The following is a 20006-nucleotide window of genomic DNA, read 5'->3' on the forward strand; positions in this document are numbered from 1 at the left end:
TCAATCTGTCTGTCTCCCAATCATTGATATGGACCTATTTTTTCCTACATTTAATAGTTTAATGGTGCATAATTATCTTGGTGCTCAAATTGTCCCACATTTGGCCAGTAGGAACCCCTTCAAGCTGACTCCTGTGTCTTTGTCACATCATTTTTTTAAGCATTTCCCCACTTTTTGACATAAGATGCTCCAGGTTCATCTTTTACGTAGCTTGCCCAGCCATGGAATCTCCCAGATCTCTTTTAGGGGATGGTATTAGCTGCCAAGACCTGGGTGCTAGGTGTGCTCATGCTTACTGGTCCTTCTTCCCCCATTCTCCAGTTGAGTATGAGGTCGGAAGAGCCATTGGTAAATTTCTTGGTGTCCCTGGGTGTTTGGTGAAAACTAGACCCCAAGCATCTCTGTATGTTAGAACAAGTCACCTTCTAACTTTCCTTTTAATGGTGGTTTTTGATCCTCAATTAGTCGAGGAACCACAATCATAACTTTCTCTTCTTTTCTTGAGAGGAGTCCTCATTTTCTGTTACTTCAACCATGTGTAGAAATTGTGTTTAAGCTTCCCCATTAGTCTTCCCCCCAAGTAATATATTTTGGAAAGTATAGAAAAGTGCCAGGTAGAAGAAGAAAAACTACCTATAATTTCACTACCCAGAGTGGGAAAAAACTATTAACCTTATTATATAAATGGACTTGCTTAGATCTATATCCATTTTTAAAATTTAATACTGAAGTTTTTCTCCTTTCTAAGTATACTTCCTTATCGCTCAGATCTTTGATACCTAATAATTTATATTCAAATATCTTGAGGCTTGATAGTTTTATATCGTGTGTTAGCTTATTGACATTTGAAATTACAGTGTTTCCCAGCTTTCTTTCAAAATTAGTAGTTTTAGTCTTTTTTCCTGCAGTTCTTTGATTAGCCATTGTATTTCATCTCTTCTCAGTGGACCTGATGAATCTGTCTAAGCAAGAACAGTGTGGAATGTGTTTTTAAAGTTATATTTCCCTCAGATTTACATGTTGGAAATACCCTTTTTCTTCCTATTTTTCCTGCTGGAATGAGAAACAAATCCAGTACTAAGAATACTTGGTTCTGCTGGTTGAGTATTCAGCAATTCCTTACTGTCAGCGAGGGACTTGCTCATCGAATTTAGGAATTTTAGTCCTTCGTTCTCACTTTCTGAACGAGGAACCTGAGGCTCAGAGGTGTTAAATGTCGCCGTGTGTGCTTCAGCGTCTTGCTGGAAGAGTTGGGCCTCTTTCCTTGTACTTTGATGTTCTTTTTCACTGGTGTTTAACATTTTCAGTGTAAATGTGTGATGTGTTTCTTGACTTTTATTCTCCCAATTCTCTTCCCTTTCCTCAGCATTCGTATACTATGCACTTGCTTCTCTTGCCTTCTGAAAAAGATGAAAGGAATATTTAAGGAAAGTATACTAACTTTTATTATGGAATGCTTTTTTATGGCTGCATTATAAATTCTTGAAAATAAAGGGTCTAATGGAAACACTTAATGAGAAAGTAGGGGCTCTATCATATGTAGCCCCCCTGCCCACTTTTTTTAGTGAATAGACCGTTTAAACTAAATTAAGTAAAGGATATAAATTCTGTTGTTTCAGTTTTAATATTTCATGACTGATTTTATAGATGAAATTATATTTTACAATAAATAGGAAGAAGAATTTATACAGCCTGTTCTATTTGATGTGAAACAGCAAATCCCATTTCTCTGTAGCTGTAAAGAAAATTCATTATAATGTCTTTAGTTGTAAGAGATGGTTTCATTGTGATTAGTTACATTGATAATAAAACAACCTTTTCAAATGGCATAAGATACAAACGATCCTATGTGTCTGCTTTTAATGGCATTGAATTTTTTCATTTTCTACTTTACTCGTGGAGTCTTCATTCCTTTCTTTTATCCCTTGTTTTCCTGTTCCAATAAGAATTTTCTTTCTTTTTTAAAAAAATTGAAACAATTAGGTGGAAATATTAACAAAGCATTAATTTTAAACATACATTTTGTAAGGAGATATATTGAATTTTAACTTTTTGTGTAAAATCTTTCCTACTGCAAAAGATACCTTTGACAGAGGTGGTTGAGATAAGATCATCATAAAATTAACTTTATTATTGGATCAATTTAAGGTATTTGGAAAATACTACTTGAAGTGCAGGAAGATTTAACAAAAGAAATAACCAGGTAAGAGAGCTAAGCTAATTTTACAGTTTATTTTTGTCCCATGATTTGTTGTTTTATATTGCTGTTAATACATCTTCACAAGTAGTGTTGGAAAGGTGGGAATCTTTGATAATCAAAGGGATGATGGTCTGTTTATTCTGTTATGGTCACCATGGTTTGATCCCTATTAGTATGGTTTTTTAGTGATTGTTTTAGCTCTAACTTAAGCACTAAACAAAATTCTAATTTTTAACTTGCAGGCAAAATCAAATTGGATATTTGAAATAGAACATGGATAGCCCCTAGAATAGAAACAATATTCTATTCTGACTTGAGTGAGAATTTTTTTTCTCCATTTGATAGTTTCATTTACTCTGACCACTGGGCTTAGGGGCACCTAGTTCCAGCCTGCTTGTCTTCCGTGTGTCCTTGGACCCTGGCTGGGGAAGGTTCTTTCTGGGATTAAGCTAGACATGGCATGTGAGATGCTTTGGAGGTGGGACTTAATCAGACAGGAGGCCTGTGACCAGAGGCTCCTATGTCTCCTAAGCTTGAATGCCTCCTGCTAGGTGAAGGTGAGGGAGTTTTGTAGTCTGCGTGGCTAAAAGGATTGTGACTTGTTTGACCCCGATGACTTGTGGCTGTATATGCGTTTACTGCATGGGCTGCCCCATCAGATTTGGAGAATATTAGAATCGCAGGTTGCTAACATTTCTGAGCCTAGGAAAGGAACTCATGGCTACTGTTACCTCTGAGGCAAGTCACTCGCTATGAATGATTCTAGGGGCTTATAAGAATGAATGCCTTCTTCCAAAATGAGCAGGGTTTTCAGGAAACATTAAGACATTTCTTTTATTCCATACAAATCTAAATTTAGAACTCTCTCTACCTCATCTCTTTATTAGTTAGCTCTTTAATAACTCTTGATTTTATTATCCCAGTTTTTCATTGTAAGCTGTGTCAGATCTGGTTTTGGTAGTGAGAGAGGCATAAATGTAAACATCAGTTTATTAAGTTCTAAAATCTTCTTACAGAAGTTCGATAGGAATTCTGCTCTTCAAACAGTATACTTCAGTTAACATTTATTGACCTCCTCCTGTGTATCTTAATACTGTTGTGCTGGTACAGAAGGTTATTGTTAAAGATTAGAGCATATAGGAAAGGAAATATATGTAAAATATATACAAAGGAGGGGTGAACTTGAACCATATCTACTTTTGAAAAGGTGCAAAGGAGAGAGAGGGCATTATATTAGTTATCTGCTGTGTAACAAATCTGTCAAAACTTAGTGTCTTAAAGCAAAAAAGCATTTATTATCTCCCAGTTTCTGTGGGTCAGGGATTTGGGAGTGGGCTTATTTCCTGGGTGGTTCTGGCTCCAGGTCTCTCCTGTGGCTGCAGTCAGGATTTTATAGAGGCTGCAGTCATCTGACGGCTTGCCTGGGGCTAGAGGGGCTGCTCCCCAGTCGGCTCACTCCCATGGCTGTTGGCAGGACCTCCGTTCCTCTCTGGCACTTGGTATGAGGCTTCAGTTCCTTGCCCCCTGGGCCTCCCCATATGTCGGCTGCAGAAGTGTCCTTGCAACAGGGCTCTGGCTTCCCCCGGCAGAGTGATCAAGAAAGGGGCAGGCAGGAAGCACGGCGCCTCTTATGACTTCGTCTCTAGTGTGGAACATCCTCAGTTGTTTTTTGTCCCTTGCAAGCAGGTCAGCAAGGCCAGCCCACACCAAGGCGAGGACGTTAGGCTCCACCCTTTGAAGGGAGTGTCAGAGAGTCTGTGGACTCATTTTAAATCACCACAGGCATTTTCCTGGTGGGGGAGTGTAGGAGTTAACAAACTTAGGAATGCATTGCAGCCTGTTCCCGGGACAGTGAGGAGGTGGGTTCTACTGGACCTGAGTGTTCATGAACTAGTCCCATTGGGAATAAACAACAACTATATTGCACGTCCATTTGTGGTAAAATTGCTTCTGATGTTACCAATAAATGGTTTTTAGGGTGTTAAAGTTTACCTTTTTGTCGTGGAAGAAGTTATTCCACTTGTAATTGTTAGCATTTTCATAGAAAAGTGATTTTTTTCTTTGTAGGATCAGATACTTTGTTTTGGGTTCTCTGTTACAAATTGATGTTTCTGATGGGAGAGCACTGGTGAGAGGATTATGTAAAGTACAGTGCCTTTTAGTTACCCTTAGATTGTGCACGTGGTGTTTTGTAACGACAACTAATACTACAGCTTTCTCATTAACAGACTCTATATATGGACTTGGTGGTACTTTATTAAATCAGGTAATAGTAAGACGTATATTTTCAGTAAAAAGTCCAGTTGAAAATGGTAGATTAAGAAAGAGATCTGAGTAGTCCACTGATTTCCATTTGTTCTTGTCTCGCTCAGCTGTCACTGTTGCAGCTCATAAGAGGCTTGTAGGAAGTCTTACCTGTCCTACGTTGTCCTTCCAGGAGGAGACAGTCCCTGCTGTAGGATCTTCATGACTTCTGAGTTCATCCTTTTTTGAGCTCCTTGAAGGGAAACAGCAAAAGACCATTGAGACTTCTATAAATGCACGTTGTGTGCACACCTGCCATGCCGCACACGTATCCCCTGCTGTAATTTTACCATTGGCCTGGTGACAACACGTGCTAACTGCACACTGCTTGCACCACTAATGTGGGTACGTCTAGGAGGGGTGAAGGGCAAGATGGCGTGGGATGGAGGCAGGGAGAAGGTGGTTTCCTGTGTGGGTGGCCTTGTCGTACCAGGGAGTACCAGGGTGTGAGTGTATGTGTGTGTGTGTGTGAGAGAGAGAGAGACAGGAAGAACGAGGATGCTCAAGCTCCCTTAATGTATACTGGTTAGAAAAGAGAAAAGGGGTGAAAAGAGAAATGAAGACGAGATGGGGATGAGTGAAAACTGGAATAAAAAGGACGAAAAAGGAAGGGAAAAATTTCCTGCGTGCTGCCCATAGTCAAGATAGCACGTGAAACGGTCGAATAACTGTTCACGTTCCTCTCAGAGTTCCTGGAGTATTACTTTCTTTAAAATGCTGAAAGAACTTCCTGTGAGAAGTGGCCACCAGGTGTCATCAGAAGGCTGCTATTGATTTGTTTTATTATTGTTCTTAAGGAGTATGTGAGTGTTTTGATTTCTTTCTTGCAACTGTTTTTTTTTCTTTTTAAGCCATAGCAGAGATTATTCCAGTCAGAGCAGGGGCTTTCTTTTGGGACAGTTTCTCACTGAGCTAATTATTTTTTATAGATAAAGTTGAAGATCAAGTTACAAAACATTTCTTTTTAGTCAATGAACAACTAATTGAGAATTTGGGTAAGAGTAGGTACTCTAAATGGAATTGCATATTTGAAAATCTTGTGGCACAGGGAGGATGTGTGTTGAATTTGTATAGGTAACATGTACCTTAAGAAGATTTGATTTAATAATATATCTCATTGTTTTAGTCTAAACACCTACTAAGTCTTGTGAGTCTTGAAACCTTACTGTGGGAAGAAGCCCGAAACTCATTTTCTTTCTCCAGTGGATACAAGTGCCAGTACTTTCAGAAAGGATGGAGATTATGCCTTTCTTACTCTGGGGTTGGCACTGAGTCCCCTGCCTGTTCTGTTGTTTTACTTTGTTCCTGAGGGAATTAATGGTGCTTTCTGTTAGGCTTGCAATAAGTGTTTGTTGAGTGAATAAATGAAATCTGTGTCCAGAAAAATGAGCCCTTAAACTGTCCCAATTGGGCGATTTTTTAATTCTGCTTTAAAAAAGACCCAATCCCCTATCTCTATTGGTAATGAGGTACTTGTTCTGATAACCTTTCTGATGAAGGTTTTTCCTTTTAATTTATATTTGCGTGAATTTCCTCATTTCCATTTAATCCCCTCTAGATCACTTTAAGATACTTTTCTAGATCACTTTAAGATACTTATTAAATCACCTTGCATTGCTGCTTACTGACATCATTCTCATTCTGGACCTTATCATTTAAACTGTTAGAATGTGCTTTTTCTGTATCTGGACTTTCTCCACCTGTCCTGTGTCCTGCGTACTGAAAAATGAACCTCCCTAAAGCAGTGCTGTGTTTTGGTGACTCCCTACTGACGCTACTGAATAAATTCCAGCTCTGAATTCAGAGCCTTCTGTGCTCTGGTCTTGGCTGATCGTCTGCCTTTGTTGTGAGTTGCTGTGCAGTAGAGAGCCAGTGTTGTAGCTGTCTGGACTGCTCACTGTCTTGCACGCTCATTGTGTATGTTTTCTGGCTTTGCGTAATCCCTTCCTTCTCCTTGAAATGTTCAACTGTTCCTACCTGCTCCCTCAACAAAAGAAAAACACAGTTTTAGTTTCCTCAAGGTTTAGCTCAAATGATATTTCTACTATTTTAGCCAGATGTTCTACTTGAAAGTATGATCCCTTGCTCATTTAACTGCTGTAGATCTTAGTGTATATCACAGGTGTGATCATGTGTGGCCTTGTGTTAGGGTTCCTTTGTGCATATGTCACATGGCTCCTGATAGCATATGAGCCTGGTGAGGGCAAAGAATGTGTTTGTATCAGTATAGTTCCTTTCATATGCTAGGTACTCGATATGTATTTGTTGAATGTTTGTTGTTCTTTCTTAATATAATGAGATGTTGAATTATTTCATTAACTTACAAAATCAATTGGGAAATAACGAATGTAGAAACATTTTCTCCTTTTGTTTTAGAATTTTTGGAGCCATTATATAGAAAATAATAAACAGTCTCATTATTTTGCTTCTGCATGTTAATGCACTTGTCATTCTTTTGTCTCCAGAAATCTATGTCAGGTGCCATCAACAGAACATTCACTCTGAATAGACGTGCGTATGTGCATCTTCCTTAAGTGAGTGTTTGTGTTTTCTGTCCAGTGCTTCTGAAGATGAAACCCCTGCTAGTGTCCATAGTGAAGGGGTGCAGTAGAGTGCCACAGTGATGTGGGAAGAGGAGAGATGGACTCATCATTGAAAGGAAGAGAATTCACACTCTTTTAGACTAAGCATTAAAAGCTTTTTAAAAATAACTTGTTATAGCCATTTTCAAACGTATACAAACACATAGAAAAGTTGCCAGAATAGTATTGAATCTCCATGTAACTGTCACTCAGCTTTAATTATTATCAGCGTATAGCCTTCACTATGCCCTTCTCCTGGACTATTTTGAAGTGTATCTCAGACATTTTTCATTTCATCTATAAATGCTTAGACAGGAGATATTTCTTATTCACAGTGAGGTGTTCATCCATTCTAGTACCTTATATGTGATTGGAATTGTTCTAGGCTCCTGGGATATATGGGTGGATGAAATAAACCATGCCCTTGCATTCCAGCCTGGGGAGACAGAAAATAAACTAGACACATAAATAACCAGAACAGGAAAAAAAATGATTTCATCAAAATTTAAAACTTCTGCTTATCAAAAGACAACGTTAGGGGCCAGCCCCGTGGTTTAGTGGTTAAGTGCACGTGCTCTGCTACTGGCGGCCCCGGTTCGGATCCCTGGCGCGCACCGACACACCGCTTGAACAGCCATGCTGAGGTGGAGTCCCACATACAGCAACTAGAAGGATGTGCAACTATGACATACAACTATCTACTGGGGCTTTGGGGAGAAAAAGGGAAAAAAAGGAAGAGGATTGGCAATAGATGTTAGGGCTTGTCTTCCTCACAAAAAATAAAAAAGACAACATTAATAAAATGAAAAGGGAGAAAATATTTGTAAAACATGTATCTGACGAAGGATTTATATCCGGAATACTTGAACAGCTCCTCCAGCTCAATAATAAAATAGAGAAACAACTGATTTAAGAAATGAGCAAAACAAGGACTTTCACAAAGCACATAACAAAGTATTCAGCAGCATCACCAGTCACCAGGGAAAGGCCGAGTCAAGCCGTACACACCACTAGAATGACTAAAATTTAAAAGACCGACGGTGTCAAATGTTGGTGAGGATGTGGATCAATCAACTTTCTTGGCATTGCCGGTGGCTGTGTACAACAGTACAGCCAGTGTGAAAATCAGGCAGGCAGTTTCTCATAAAGTTCAGCCAACACGTCTGACCTGTAACACAGCAATATCGCCCCTAGGTATTTACACAAAGGAAAGGAAAATAGGTTCCTAAAAGGACTTGTACAAGAATATTCATAGCAACTTTCTCATTATAGCCAAAAAGGGAGAAACAGCTCAGATGTCCATCAGCAGAGTTGTGGCATATCTGTAGAATGGAATACCACTCAGCAATGAAGTGAGACACGTTGCTGATATACTTAACAAAAACACTGTGCTGAGCAAAAGAAGCCAGACCCTCCTTCCCCAGAAGGCGTATTTTCTGATTCCGTTTATATGAATTTCTGGAACAGAGAAAACGAATCTTCTGTGGAAGAATTCTGAGCAGTGGTTGCCTCAGGGAGGACGAGTTACCAAGGACTGAGTGTGAAGGGGCACGAGACAGCTTCCTGGGAAGATGGCAGTGTTCTCCATCTTGATAGGGACGCTCGTGAGGGACCCTCTTCAGGTCTCTGGGCTTCTCTTCCTGGCACCTTCCTCTCCTTTCCTCTGCCCTGTGTGCTCTAGCTGCACCCAGCTCTGTTGGGCGACCCCTGGGCTCTGTCTGGGACCCCTTTCCTGTGCTGTGGCCTGCGTCCTTTTTCCAGGCGGAAGCTGGGGCTCGCCTGGTTTGTGTTTCATCTCTCAGGGGTCACTGTCCTTTGGTGCCTGATGTCCAGTGTCTTGTGCTGTTTTTTCACAGATTTTATCTGTTTTTTCTTTTTTGGATTCAGGTGTGAGAGTAAACCCAGTCCCTTTGACTCTTGTTGACCGGAGGTGGATGTCCTGGATTCGACAAAATATCTATTTAAAAAATATATTGTGTCACTCCTTACAATGTGAGGCAGAGATTTTGTCTTCTTTGCTGTAATTCTGGTATCTACGGCCAAGAATACTTGGCCTATAATAGGCACTAAGTGAAGTTTTTGGAACAGATGCATCATTCATTCTTTCTTTGTTTCTTTCTTTCCTCTTTTTACTTGTCCATTACAAACGTTGAATAGCAAAACCAATGCTTTATCTAAAAGAGCACTTTCTACAGGGTCCTTTGGAACACCAGTCTCTGGATTCTTTATAAATAAAGGGTTCTGTAATGAAGTCAGTTTGGGAAATGCTTATGTACTGACAAATCCTGTAGTAAAGAAACTTGCTCAAGCCAGAATTTTCTAAACTCATTTGACCGGGGATATTTTTTCCCCTCAAAACACCTGTTAACCTCTTATATAATTTATATTTTCTGGAACACGTTCTCAAGAAATGGTGAACATCTTATAAGTGTAATAAAACTGTGTATGTTTATCTTCTTCCTTCTTTTACAAGAGTGATGCAATATGTTATTGTATTATAATGCAATTACAAATACAAGATGTTTTTCTATTGTAGATTATATATGACAATTTTATGTTTTTAAGCAGCTTTATGGAGATAATCACATACCATGCAATTCACCCATTTAAACTATGATTTAATGGATTTAAGTACATTCATAGACATGTACAACCATCACCACAGTAAATTTTAGAACATTTTCATCACCTCAGAAAGAAACCCTGTACCCTTAGCGATCACCCCCATCCTGTCTCCCCACCCCCACCAGCCTTAAGGAACCACTGATCTACTTTCTATCTCTATAGATTTGCCTATTCTGGACATTTCCTATAAAAGGAATCATATAGTATGTGATCTTTTGTAACTGGCTTCTTTCACATTGAATAATGTTTTCAAGATTCATCCATATTGTGGCATGTATTAGTACTTCATTCCTTTTTGTGGCTGAATAATATTTCATTGTATGGATGTACCTAATTTTGTTTATCCGTTAGTCCATTGATGACCATTTGGGTTGTTTTCACCTCCTGGCTATTATGAATAATACTGCTATAAACATTCATGTACAAGTTTTTGTGTAGGTGTATGTTTTCCTTTCTCTTGGGCATATACCTAGGAGTGGAATTACTGGGCTATGTGGTAACTCGATGTTAAATCATTTGAGGAACTGCCAGACTGTTTTCCAAAGTGGTATTACCATTTTACATCCCCACTAGCATTGTATGAGGGTTCTGATTTCTCCACATTCTCACCAACACTCGTTGTTGCCTGACTTTTTGATTCTATCATCCTAGTGGATGTGAAGTGGTATCGCATTATGGTTTTGATTTGCATTTCAGTAATGACTACTGATATAGATTATGTTTTCATGTGCTTTTTGGCTATTTGCGTATCTTCTTTGGAGAAATGTATATTCAGCTCCTTTGTTCATTTTAAAGTTGGTTTGTCTTTTTATTATTGAGTTGTAAGAGTTCTTTATATATTCTAATTAAGTCCTGTATCAGATATATGATTTGCAAAAAGTTTTTCCCATTATGTGATTTGTTTTTTTAGTTTCTTGATAGTGGCCTTTGAAACATAATGTCATTTGAAGTTCTTAATTTTGATAAAGTCCAGTTTATCAGTTTTTCCTTTTGTTGCTCATGCTTTTGGAGTCATATCTTGTATATGTTTTTTGTTCCTTGCTTTTAGCAAAGTTAAAGCAATAGCCTTAATTTGTTTGGCATTGTTATGGAAAATATAGTTAATAATAGTTATCATTAGCTTTGAGGCCATAATACGTGATAGCTTTTTATTAATATCAAATCAAATGGCATTTGGCTGAAAATTCCAATCATGGTGTAAAGTAAATGCAAAATGATATGTTTTAATTGAATTAAAGAGCATAATGAAAAATAAAATCAATATTATTGATTTTAACGCATTTTTTCAATAAACCCCCCCAGATTTACTTCATTAATTCTACTCTACCACTGACATTTCCCTTTGCCATTAACCTTCAGACAACACAAAATGACTGTTAGATGAAGAAATTGGTGATTGACAACTGGAATAGGAGTGGCTTTTCATTGGCAAAAGAGCTCACCGAGTGAATGGTGATATGTGATGGGAATAGGTGTGTTGTTAATTAGGAATATTCAGAAAGATAATGGTAAGGCTCTTTGCTCTAGGGAAAAGGATGAAGCATTTAGTTTTGAATTTCATTTGTTTTACAGTGGGACTTGGGCTTCTGTTGGGAGGCTAAAGAGGTGTAGGTCTGACTTCCTGACTTGTATCACAGCAGTTTTGTTTAATCTGTTTTACAGAGTGGGAGTTCACTGAAACGTAATTTGAAAGGAGGGCTTCTCTGTTGAAAAAAAAAAAGTAGTGAATTGAAGTGTTCTGGTAAAGAGAATTGAAACATGGGAGTTTTTTTTACAAGCTGCTTGAGAATCACTTTTTCTATCAAAGATATCATAGTGTTGCTTCCTGAGTCAGCTGTGTAGTGATGGGATATTCCTCAAATCTGATTTCATGCTTTCGTACAGGACTTTATACATGTGATCACATTCATGTCAGTATAAAGGAAATCTGGAGGCTAATTTTATGGTATTTTTTCATCTAGTGTGTCATTTTATGTTCACTCTTGGACTAATATGTGTCTTTTCTTTGTGTTCAGAGGTTTAATACCATGTTTATTTTCTTCACAGGCTATGAGTGCCAGGTGAGCCCCCCGTGACACAAGAAGCCTCATTAGCACTTCATTAGTGATGGATACTGAGAAGAAACCAGAGAATGAGGAGGATGAGAATGTAGACAAAGAAGCAAAAGACCTGGGAGATATTTCATCCCGTGATGTAGATTGTGGGCCTGTAGCCGATGTGGTAGCAAAGTCATCTGAGAATTCCACAAGCAAAAGAGGTCTTTCAGAGTCATCAAACTTGGTCAGTGTCGTTGTGGAGGAAGACGGAAATAAACATGCTTCCAAACGAATGAAATTAGCCGAGGCAGAGCCCCTTAAATCTGAGGAGCAGTGTGTTCATGGATCAGAAACTTCTGCGAGCAGCGCAGCCCCAGAAGCTGGTATCCCGTTAGACGGAACGGTGAAGGAACCCCTCCTGAATGACTGCTCAGATGGAAGCACGTGTCCTCCCAATGCCTTCTCCTCTCCTTGCAGTTTTAGCGCTATTGATGCTGTTTCTCTGAAAACAGACACTGAAAAACAGTCTGCTCAGGAAATGGTTTCCCTTTATCCCGAAAGAGAATCTCCTTTTCCTCTGAAAGAGATGAGTGTTAGTTGTACCATTGGAAATGTAGACGCAGTTCTCAAGTGCAGCGTATGTGATCGTTTGTTTTCTTCTTGCTCTGATTTGGAAAAGCATGCTGAATGTCACATGCAACAGTCTAAGGAACATGCCTGCTGCCACTGTAGCCACAAAGCAGAGAGCAGTGCAGCGCTGCACATGCATGTCAGACAGACACATGGGCCACAGAAGGTCTTTTCTTGTGATCTTTGTGGCTTTCAGTGTGTGGAAGAAAACCTGTTGAATGCACATTATCTTGGCAAAACACATCTCCGGCGTCAGAATCTTGCTGCTCGTGGAGGATTTGTACAGATCTTAACAAAACAACCTTTTCCTAAGAAACCATGCACCATGGGAACAAAAAATGTGCGTGCAAAACCTAGAGCTTCTAAACCAATAGCAAAGAATAGTGACTCAAAAGGATTACAAAATGTTGGAAGCAAATTTAAAGATTTCAGAGGAAGCATTTCTAAACAGAGTGGAAGTAGCAGTGAACTCCTTGTTGAAATGATGCCTTCCAGGAATGCTTCATCAGAAAAAGGAGAGATTGTTGAAGAAAATGTAACCTCCCCTGGAATAGCTCGAAATCCTGAGAACCAGAGTAGAAACTTAGGAGCTTTAGGAACCTCAGAGGGTCTCGTAGATAAATTGGAATCTACCAAAAATAATACGCTACAGACAACACATGGAGTCAGCACAGTCTCGAGACTAAGACCTGAGCGCAGCATTCTCCTGTTGGGTCATGGCTTCCGACGACGTGGCGCTTTCGCCTTAAAAGGCCAGGCCAAAAAAAGGTTTAATCTTTTAGGAATTAATAAAAGAGGGACTACTGAAACTCAGAGGATGTATATGAAACACTTCGGAACACAGGTGAAAACCAGTGATGCAGAGTCAACGCCTAAACACGTAGAAACAGGTGGCAGTGTCCACAGTCTGTGTGTGACTTCCTTGGAAACCCAGGACGAGAAGCAGGACAAAAGAAACTCCCACCTTCTGTGCTCCTTTGACTCTCTGACAGTGAGGCCAGCTTCTGACCATCAGATGCTGTGTACTTGTGCAGACTGTGGTCAGATAGCTACAAGTAGGACAGAATTGGAAATCCACGTGAAAAGGTGCCGTACAAGAGAGGTGAAATTTTACTGCCAGACATGTGACTTTTCCAGTATGTCGAGGAGGGACTTTGATGAACATTTGCACAATAACCAGCATCAGGAAACTGCCTCTGTCCTCAGTTGTCAGTGTTGTTCATTTATTTCCTTGAATGAAATAAATCTTAGAGACCACATGAAGGAAAAGCACAGTATGGGTTTTCTTTGTACTTCTTGTAATCTGTTCTTCCTGTCTGAGAAAGACATGGAAGAACACAAAACAACTGAGAAACATATTCGCTTATTTGTTCAACCAAAGACTTCTCAATCACTTAACAATGATTTGGTTTTACAGACTTTACCTTTAAGTACTTTAGAATCGGAAAACGCAAAAGTGAGTGAGTCAGGAAAAGCAGCTCAGGAAGAACCTGCTAAGTCCAAGGTAAACCATGGAAGTGAAGTAAGGCATTCCAGTAAGCCTCAGTTTCAATGTAAGAAGTGTTTTTATAAAACAAGGTCTTCCACTGTTCTCACAAGACACATAAAGCTCCGGCATGGGCAAGACTATCACTTTCTTTGTAAAGCATGTAATCTTTATTCATTGAGCAAAGAAGGAATGGAGAAACACATTAAGAGAAGCAAGCATCTTGAAAATGCTAAGAAAAATAATATTGGCTTAAGCTTTGAAGAATGTATTGAGAGGGTATGTATAGGTGCAAATGACAAAAAAGAAGAGTTCAGCATTTCCGGAAATGGAAGGCTAGAAGGCCACGTAGAAGGTGTGCAATTACAGGAGCATTCCTGTCTTGAGAAGAGTATACTAACTACCAAGGAACTGTCACAGTCTGGTATAATCACCAAAGAGGATGAATTAGCTTTGACCACTACAAAGAGAGGGAGACCTAAAGGTAACATCTCACGGACATGTTCGCATTGTGGTCTTTTGGCCTCTAGTATTACGAACTTGACTGTTCACATTAGACGAAAACACAGTCACCAATATAGTTATTTATGCAAAGTGTGTAAATATTATACCGTAACTAAGGGAGATATGGAGCGTCACTGTGCCACCAAGAAACATAAAGGGCGGGTAGAAATAGAAGCAAATGGAAAACAAAGTTCAGATATCATTGTTGGCCCTGAAGTGGGTAACTTTGAAGCCTGTAGAAAGAACACCAATTCAGCTGTGACTGTCTCAGATGAACATGCTAACAAGTCAGCTGACTCAGATGCCTCCATTCCAGAAAAGCCTATAGTACAGCATGGAAATCCAGTTGAAGTTGAAGTCGAAAATGTATTTCATTCCATTGATGGAGAAGTTAACAGTCACCTTATTGATAAAAAGGAACAAATCTGTCTAGAACCAGAGGACCTTATCCAACAGGGGGATGCACACTCCCAGAGAGATGTTACGGACACAAGTGATAATAAATGTACACACTGTGAGTTTAACGCTCACTCTTCTGCTTCTCTAGAACTGCACATAAAACGGAAACATACAAAAGAGTTTGCATTTTATTGCATGGCATGTGATTACTATGCTGTGACTCGTCGGGAGATGACTAGGCATGCAGCAACAGAAAAGCACAAGATGAAAAGACAGTCTTACCGGAACTCTTCTAACGTAGAAGCAAATTCTGCAGAAATGTCCAAAAACGTCATTATAGCTGAAGAGCAACATCAACAAAATTCTGAAGAATTTCAAATAACTTCAGACCAACATTCTGAAATTCTTAAATCTAGAAATACTGCTGAGTGTTCTATTTTGGATGAGAGCACTAATTTGGATATGTCTAAAGTACTCTCTGCTCCTGACTCTGTGGAAGTTGAGACTGAAGAAGAATGTAATCTCAGTGAAGATCATTCCTTTTGTGAAACTTTCCAACAGCCCCTTGCCAAGGATAAAGTTAGGAAACCTGACGAGATGGTGTCCCTTAATATTTCCTCTAATTATGACTCCCCAAGCAAATTTCAGAATGAAAATTCAGGAAGCTCAGCTTTCAGTTATGAGACAGCAAAGAAAAACCACCGTGTGTTGAATGACATCGTTGATCAAAATATTCATTGTGAGAACGATGGAGGAAGTGTAGGAGGTAATGTGGATAAGGTCCTTAGCAAACATGTATGTGCTGGAGTTCTAGGTGGAGAGCATTCAGCTGAAAGCACCGTCCCTGTTGTGATGGGAATGACTAGAGAACAGCTAAACCTGGAGAGCAGTGGTCAAGGCAGAGTTGGAAGTGTGCAGAGTTCAGAGGGTTTGAAAGATAGGCAAGAAGATCCTGTTCTGGAGAATAAGGAAATTCTGATGAATTCCCAACATGAAACTAAAATTATTTTGGAGGAGGATGGTCCAGCTTCTGATAGCACAGTTGAAAGTAATGATGTTTATGAAACTGTAATTAGTATTGATGATAAAGGACAGGCCACGTACAGTTTTGGCCGGTTTGATTCTTCCATAATAAGAATAAAGAACCCTGAAGATGGTGAATTGATAGATCAGTCTGAAGAGGGTCTGATAGCAACAGGAGTGAGAATTAGTGAGTTGCCCTCAAAAGACTGTGCTCAAGGTATGAAAAAGAAGAAATCTGAAGGTAGTTCCTTTGGTGAATCCACACGAATCCGTTGTGATGATTGTGGCTTCTTAGCAGATGGTTTGAGTGGACTGAATGTTCACATAGCCATGAAGCATCCTACAAAAGAGAAACACTTTCATTGTTTACTATGTGGAAAATCATTCTATACAGAGAGCAACCTTCATCAGCATTTGGCTAGTGCTGGTCACATGAGAAATGAACAGGCCAGCGTAGAAGAGCTTCCAGAGGGAGGGGCCACCTTTAAATGTGTCAAGTGTACAGAGCCCTTTGATTCTGAACAGAATTTATTTCTGCATATTAAAGGGCAGCATGAGGAACTGCTGCGGGAGGTGAATAAGTACATAGTGGAAGACACTGAGCAAATCAACCGAGAGAGAGAGGAAAATCAGGGAAACGTTTGCAAGTATTGTGGGAAGATGTGTCGAAGTAGCAATTCCATGGCATTTCTAGCCCACATTCGCACTCATACAGGTATGTAAACCACAGCAAACCTCTGTTTACCTATAGAGTGCAAGTGAATGATAAAACTTGGACATTGGTTCCTGTCCGAATGTGGAGTCCTTACTGCATTTGCTCGTTGACCTTCCACCTACTTCACGTTGCACTGCAGTGGGGCGCTCTGGACCTCGGCCATAAGTCCTTGTTGACACTTAGCGTTTCGAAAGGTAATTAAGCCTTAGTGATTCCAAAGGCAGGTTATATGACAAATTTCTTTTAATTTTATCAAGAACACCTAGTCCCTCTGATGCCTTTGTTAAATTCCTGTCTCTTAGAGCTTTCAGTTGTTTCTAAGTCCTAATTGTTTGGAACTCCAAGGTATCTATTAAGTGGCACTTTGGGTTTCAGAGGACATATTAAATGGCTTTTGAGGAATAGAATAATAAAAATTTTCTTACAGTTTTAGGGATTTAAAAATATCCATTGCCAAATAGTTTATATCCAAAAGTGTAACTCCCCCAGGCGACAAGATTGTACTTTCAAGGATCAAAATTAGTCAACACTTTTCAAAGTTAGTATGTCCTGAGGATTTGGTTTTTGTGGAGGTAGCGCCTGATTTAGTTTCTGTACTCTGTCACGTGTATTGTTCCATTTTAATGTTTAATTTTGGGTAGAAATTTTTTTAAAAACTTTTTTTTTGTGCAAAATACATAAGCCACTCTTCTAAATTTATGTAAGAATTCACTGCACTGTTTCTATAAACCTGCCATACATTCTTTATTTTAAATAGACAGCTTTTCTAAATCATTGTGCTCTGCTTAGACAAGTTCTGTCTCCATGGTTGAATTTATGAGTGGATTTGAATAATAAATTCACATTTCAATGAACATATTTTCATTAAAACTGTAAGGTTTATTTTACTGTACTTTTAAATAATGGCTTATTATTAAAGCTATACTTTAAATTCATGCAGTTTTTGAAACTTAGTGCATGCTTACAAGGAGGAAGACAGAAGAGTATGAAACATTATTAATAGTTTAGGGTGATTAAAGATAGATAAAAGTTTTACATTGAAGAAAGTAACTGGGCATAAGTAACCTGCATAAGATTAATCTAGGTAAATATAAACATTGTACTCTTGGTCTGAACTCTTCCCATGCAGTAGAGCCACTTTTTGGGGGAATAAGTCCAAATACTTATTTGTTGGCATTATTAATATCTCTGTCAGTACTATGTTACAACTCACTTCCTGAAGTAATATGGTTTTAGAAATCAGACTTGTTCACATGCACAGAAAATATGTACTTTCTTAATATGCCCTCTTAAGGCAGATAAAACTGAATAAAACTAAGAGGAAGATGCTAATGGAGCTCTTTTTAGAATTCTTTATGCAACTGTCTGGTCAAGACATGTTGCTTATAATTGATGTGTCCATTACTTGAATTCTCTTGTAATTATAGTCAATAAGTCTTGTAAATGTGTTAAAGCTCACTAAAAGCATACAAATTCAAGAACAGAGTAAGGCTAATAATTTAAAATAATCAATGTAGGCATTTCAGCACTTAATTTCCCTTGTGTGTTGATAGCTGATCATTCTTAATCCATTAAGATTTATTTAGTCGTTTACAATGCAAAATAGGTTTGCACTGGTCACTTGTGCCATTTGAAAATGTCCACCAGGTTAAGTGCAGAATGTAGTCCATTAGTCTTTCTTGACTATATGTATTAATTGCATTTAAAATCAAGTTAATGTGGATGTGAAAGTGAGGTAACTATCAATATGTGACAAAGTAACCCTACTTATATAAGTTACATCATTGATTGTAACATTTAGTAAAAGTTAGCATACTTTTTAACATCTTATGTTAGGCTTATCAGCAAGTACATTTTATTGTGTTCTGAAGCACCACAAAGAGCACTGTTCCTGAGTACATGATGCCAGTCTACCATTTCAATTTTGCAAGTCATTTTTTGAGAGAAGTTGCTTTCCAGGGTTTAATCCAAGGTTTTTCCTTGGGGCATCTTAAAATGAATTGCTTTTTGGATACTTTGCTTATGTCCCTGAAATAGTAGTGCAGGGACTGTTATTAATGGTTAACTGGAAAAGGGCTTACTCTTCCAATCCCTGTTTTCATATTTTGTGATTTACTATATGTTTTATGTAACCTTTTCTTCCTATCCTTAGCGCTATGATAAAAGCAGCACTCTAAGAAATAAATGAGTTTTGGTTATCAAGAATTGTAGGAAAAAAGCATCCCCGAGTTTTCCTGTGTGTTTGCTGGTATGAAGCCTTCAGCATGACCAGAAAGAGCAATGTCTCCTTTCCCATTACATTAATAGTACAAAAAAAGCTGTTCATTTTGTCTCCTGCATTATTCTGTTAGCACTTTAATTTTATATAACATGGCACATGTCATTAAGCTAGAAGACTGAAGCCCTTCATTTAATGTTCCGGGTGCTCTCATCACTAGTGCTATTGGAAAATGTTTGCATGCTAAGAGATACAGAGTTGTGTGGCTTCACTAAAAAATTCTCAAGTTGGGGCCGGTATGTTTGTCACTTAATACGTGACAGTTACACGCCAAGTCAGCTTGGGAAGAGGTGGTTAGGAGAGTTAGCCTGTGGACTTTGAGCACAATGAGAACAGAGGCTCTCCTTTGTTCACTGCTTCATCTCCACACCCCACACATAGTTGGCTCTCAGTGTTGTTTGTTGAATGAATGAATGAGTGAGCAGATGAATGAATGAAGTGATGAATATTTAGAGAGGATTGTAGAATTGAGGCTCTAGTTAGAAGTATTAGATGATGGCTTGTATACATCTTACTTGGTTCTTTTAGACCTAAAGTTTTATTATTATTTTTTTAATGTTAATGTCACATCCATGTATGCATAGCAATTAGCAATAACGCATGTTGAGGAATGCCTGTGTAGGTCTGAGTGAAGACTTAGTTTTGGAAGTCTTTGGAATTCTTTTGGTAAAATTGTAAGGTACCAGAAAGCTAGAGAGCCTCTTTTGTTTTTCCCTTTCAAAAAACCTCACAGGCCAAATTAAAGGAAAAAACCTGCTGAGGATAATGCTTTCCTAAGGAATGGAACTTAAAATAATATTGACAGTTTATAATAATGACAATATACCTGAAAGAAAGACAGATTTAGAAATATGTGGTTTTACAAATTTTGCCTTATAAACACTTATAAGTTTGCCTGGATTCATTTGGGGATGTGCATAGCAAGCTTCAAAATGGAAACATTATCAGTTAGAAAAGAAGGGACAATTTTTTTTTTTATATCGAAAAGTATTATTTCTAGTTCTCTAGTATTTGAATTTTTATGACACAGAAAGGAGATATTAACACTGTCTACTTTGGATATAAGATATGAAAAATAGTCAGGGCCTCTGTGATTTCTGCATGAAAGCAGTCAACAAAATAACTCATTTTTGTATTGTCAACACACTCTCATGGTCACTGAAACCTGAAGGAACGAAGGTTTTTCACCAAGGAGCCGTGTACTGTCAATTGAAAACACTGAAG

At 38.6% G+C, this 20006-nt stretch overlaps 1 protein-coding gene across 1 annotated transcript in view; it reads left to right on the top strand.

Moving 5' to 3' along the window:
* The window catches only part of ZNF407 (zinc finger protein 407), a 458423-nt gene that overhangs the window by 18124 nt on the left and 420293 nt on the right, over positions 1 to 20006 (top strand). Inside the window, exon 2 of the mRNA XM_004422642.3 lies at positions 11758 to 16504. Coding sequence (XP_004422699.1) covers positions 11818 to 16504 — 4687 coding nt within the window. The 5' untranslated portion in view covers positions 11758 to 11817. The remainder of the gene's footprint in view (positions 1 to 11757; positions 16505 to 20006) is intronic.

The sequence above is a fragment of the Ceratotherium simum genome, chromosome 14 (genome assembly GCF_057802395.1).
Source record: "Ceratotherium simum simum isolate JZ-2026a chromosome 14, ASM5780239v1, whole genome shotgun sequence".
Taxonomy (NCBI): domain Eukaryota; kingdom Metazoa; phylum Chordata; class Mammalia; order Perissodactyla; family Rhinocerotidae; genus Ceratotherium; species Ceratotherium simum.